General features: G+C 34.0%; 1 protein-coding gene across 1 annotated transcript in view; it reads left to right on the plus strand.

Moving 5' to 3' along the window:
* Positions 1–4709, plus strand: part of LOC117124848 (mRNA-capping enzyme-like) — a 54361-nt gene that overhangs the window by 37259 nt on the left and 12393 nt on the right. The window contains exons 8-9 of the mRNA XM_033271186.1: positions 2553–2717; positions 4342–4422. Coding sequence (XP_033127077.1) covers positions 2553–2717; positions 4342–4422 — 246 coding nt within the window. The remainder of the gene's footprint in view (positions 1–2552; positions 2718–4341; positions 4423–4709) is intronic.

A 4709-nucleotide genomic window follows, 5' to 3' on the forward strand; every position in this document is an offset into this window, starting at 1 on the left:
ATTGAGTCAGTCCAGCACATACAACTTGCAATGAAGGTGAACTTTATTGCCAGCATGTAAGCCCCTAAGTATTATAGCTGTTGTAAATTACACAAAAGATGTCATACATCATGGAGTAAAGAATATTCTTTACTCCATGCATATATAAAGCAATATTTGTAACAATGAGACAATAAGACACCCTGCCTTTAGGCACATTATACTGCCTATTCTAAATTTTTAACAAATATGGATATAAAAAGAATTCAGTATATATAAAATATTCGTTTCCTGATAAATCCAGCTAGGACACATTTTCAAACAACTGATGCATGGTTTAATTTTTCACTGGGGGCACTTTTGTCTTTTTCATACAGTTGATAAAGAACTTTTTCTTTGATAGGTTATACCACAATGCTACACAGCAACATTGATTCTATATGTTACTTCATTATAATACAGGTATGACTTTTAGAGTATTCTCTGGCAACAGTATATCATTTGTTTGAAGAAGCGTCCTGGTTGGGTTGTATCTGCGATATACCAGGGGCCCCTAATGGTAAATATGTATGGCACTCACCTCGACAGCAAGAAATCACATTTTAATTCCCGCCGCCAGGGGCACATTTTCAAACAGTTGATAAGAAACTTTTTTTGTTTGATAGGCTATTCCCGATACGATAATCGCATCACTTTTCATTTATTCAAGCTCTGTTTTCACCATTATTTAATTATATAAACAGAGTGCTACACACAAAAATTAATTATATATATATATATTTATTTATTTGAAAATGATATTTAGAAGTCTATTCAATATTATTGTCTTCATACCATTACTTGAATGTGATATTTAATTTGTCTACATAATTTCATTTATGCTAAAGTTATCTAGGCCTATATACTTTTCTTAATTTTTCTTGATGTTTCTTTTCAATTTCTCCATTATATTCATTTTCTATTCTTTTTATTTCTTTTCCCTTTCCAGTTTTTACTTTCCGTTCTTTCTTTTCCTTCCTTTAAATTTCTTTTCCGTTTCTTTCCCTTTCAATATTTACATATGTTTATATATCATTTGAAAATGATAATTAGCCATCTCATAGACATGAAGTCTATTCGATATTAGTGTCTTCACACCATTAATTTGAATATTTGATTTATGTTTATATAATTTCATGTTAAAACTAGCTTTAATATAAATGATGTTTAATATCTGCATCTATCTCTCTCCCTCTGCACTTGCTCTCATACCATACAAAGCAGTTATTTACTTATTTTTTTTTATTTTCATTACTTTCGATTGATTACCAATTTGTTATTCCTTAACAGTTTTCTATTATTTTTTTTAATTTCCATTTCTTTCATGTACATTTCTTAATTGGCAATCATCCTGAAATCCAACGTGGTAGTTGTCGGTCTTCTTTCTGGTGTTACTTCACTGCCATAGGCACGTCTCACTATCATTATGAGATGTTTGATGATATCCCTAATTATACATATACACAATCTTGATTCACAGTGCTGGTAGTTTACATATGTAAATATGAAAAAAAAATTTTGGCCGCCATCTTGATATCCTATATGGCAGCCATCTTGAAATTCAATATGGCGGCCTTCTGACATAATTTCTGATATCTGCATGATACCCCCGGATATCGAAAACACGAGTAGTGATCTTTGACAGTGCTAGGTGTTGTAGATATGACGATATTTACAACATTATCAATAATTAACTTGGCGGCCATCTTGAAATAGTATGGCAGCAATCTTTAAATTCAATGGTGGCATTCTGACATACTGTAATTTCTGATGGCTGCATGATAGTCCTTGATATCAAAAACATGGGTAACGGTCTTTGATTGACAGTGCTAGGTGCTGTAGATAAGATATTGACAAAAATAGCAATAATTTGGCGGCCATCTTGAAATCCAATATGGCGGCGCCATCTGACATAATTTCTGATGATTGCATGACACTACCTGATATTGAAAACATGGGTAATGATCTTCAGTTGGAGTGATATGTGCTGTAAATATGAATACATAGGCTAAAATTAATTATTTTGGCGGCCATATTAAATTTCAAGATGGCGGCCATTTTGAAATTTAATATGGTGGTCTTCTGACATAATTTCTGATGGCTGCATTGTAGTCCCTTTATCGAAAACATGGGCAACGGTCTTTGATAGACAGTGCTAGGTACTGTAGATATGAATATTGACAAAAATATCATTAATTTGGCGGCCATCTTGAAATCCAATATGGCGGCGCCATCTGACATAATTTCTGATGATTGCATGACACTCCCTGATATTGAAAACATGGGTAATGATCTTCAATTGGCAATGACATGTGCTGTAGATATGAATATATTGGCTAAAATCAAATATTTTGGCGGCCATATTGGATTTCAAGATGGTGGCCATTAGGAGGCGTTATTTTTTGGGGTATACTTTTTTTAATGATCTTTAGGTGTCATAGTATCACTGTGGGAAGTTTCATGCTTTCTTCCAGAAGTGCACGATTCTACCTGAAATTCAACCTTAGCCGCTCTACTATTTGATTTTCCTATAGGGCCAGCCAGTTGGAGATTGTGATTTTGGTCGAAGGCTGTTATGCATTGATAAGGAAATCATCCAAGTTCGAAAGCAGCACATTGAAAGTGGACAGCTTGATCGCACAAATGAACCATTTAGTATACGGGCGAAACCTTTTTGGGATCTAGCAGCTGCCAGAAAGGTTTACATAATTTTGACATTTTAACTTAGTATTAGCCAGAAAGAGTATTGGTTGATATGAACTACTACTACTGCCTGTAAAGTATTTTGTTAACATGTTAAACAATTAAAATATTTGAGTTGCTGAGGCGAGTCAAATGGCTGAGTGTTTTAAGCATAGAGATATTATATTATCTCTATGGGTTAAGGTTGGGGTGCCGCAACCTACAGTAGTGTGCAAGCTGTCCATACCTCAAGCACTTTGCGATTTCTATATGCAGCACTATATAAATCTATACATTACATACTACTGTACATATGTTTAAGACGGTTATTAATAGCATTCAAGTGAAAAGTTGGGGGTTTGTACTAAAAGGTTGTAAAATTGGTTACAATTTTTTGTTTTGATATGTTTTTCATTGGAGGGTAATAACTTATAATATCATGTTAAATGCGCAATTTAATTTTTTAAAATTGCCGAAAATAATTGAGCAATAATCAAAAAATGTAATGGCCGCATCTACTCTAATTTGTTAGAAAAAACTGAAAGGTCCACTGATTATTCTTTGATGAGATAGTATAATACATACCCCAAGTATCAAAATGCACGCCATCATGTCGAGATTCAATATTTTGACATTAATTACGTCATCATCAGGAATGAAAAATTATCCATATTTGCAAGCTTATATGCACAAGTACCAAAAGTGTTTAACCAATCAAAAAATTATCTTTAGTAGGTGTCCTAGCTATGTCACCTACTAGAGGTAATGTTTTGATTGGTTAAACACTATTAGTGCTGTGCATATAAGCTTGCAAATATGGATAATTTTTCATTCCTGATGATGACATAATTATTGTCCAAATATTGAATCCCGACACGATGGCATGCAGTTTGATACTTGGAGTATGTATTATACTATCTTATTTGTTAGCTTTTCTGTCAATTCAGGAAACTCTTAAATAGTCCTATGAACTACAGTTAATTATTATAAAAATATTGACTGCTCATGAGGGGTATGGTGAAATCTTCGGCCCTGAGGCAATGTGGAGACCGTAGCCTATCTTCCCGAGGCCCAAAGTCCAAGGGAAGATAGGCTACGGTCTCCACATCTCCCCGAATCTAGAGCAGTCAATATTTGTTTTACATACCTCATACATATATTCTACGAGACCTAAAAATGTAATGAAAAGAGTACACGTCAAGTAGGCCTAGACTTACTTCCTAGGGCTATGCGATCAAGGACCAATTTCTCTCAGCATTGTAGTGGTCGCGTCCCCTTTACCATCTATGCTTGTCATAAATTACATAGCAACATCAGTGACGGATCCAGGAATTATAAATAGAGGGGTCCCGGGGAGGGGCTTTCACAGATGGAGGATCTATACCACCTCAGCCCCACCATGAAGGTATTGCCCACTTCTTAACCAATCAGATGCCTAGAATCTATGTATATGGTATAATATAATAGCCAATAACATGCTTGTAATAAATCAAAGAATGACTCACATTGATTCTTTAATATGTTTTAACCAAGTTGACTGGGGTTATCAGAGTTTATTCATTAAAAAAATATAATAGGAAAAAGTAGCCATTGATATGCTTGTGATAATCATTGAAACTGTTTCACTGTATTTTTTCTTAGATATTGGAAGGTGATAATTTTTCACATGCAAGTACTCTAGGGCATGAAACTGATGGACTCATTTTCCAGCCTTTCACAGATGTAAGTATTTGTATTAGTACCATAAAGTTAAAGGATGGGGTAGGGGATGGAAATTAATCTTTTTTGATTGCTAATAAATTAATCTGGAATGAAGTTTTACTTCACCATGTTATATTTTTGTTAACTTTTTAAGTTTTATTAAGTGTGTATCCTTGTAGCAAATTAAATATAGGGAGTAATTTTAAATTGTATACGAGTTTTCTTTAAATAAATTTATTGTATTTTGATAGATATGAATCATTTTGCAAGTGGTCTGGCCATTATAGTCAGAGCAGGGGGGGGGGGGG

Source organism: Anneissia japonica, unplaced genomic scaffold (genome assembly GCF_011630105.1).
Source record: "Anneissia japonica isolate Jap-2015-1 unplaced genomic scaffold, ASM1163010v1 scaffold652_len952628_cov199, whole genome shotgun sequence".
Lineage (NCBI taxonomy): Eukaryota > Metazoa > Echinodermata > Crinoidea > Comatulida > Comatulidae > Anneissia > Anneissia japonica.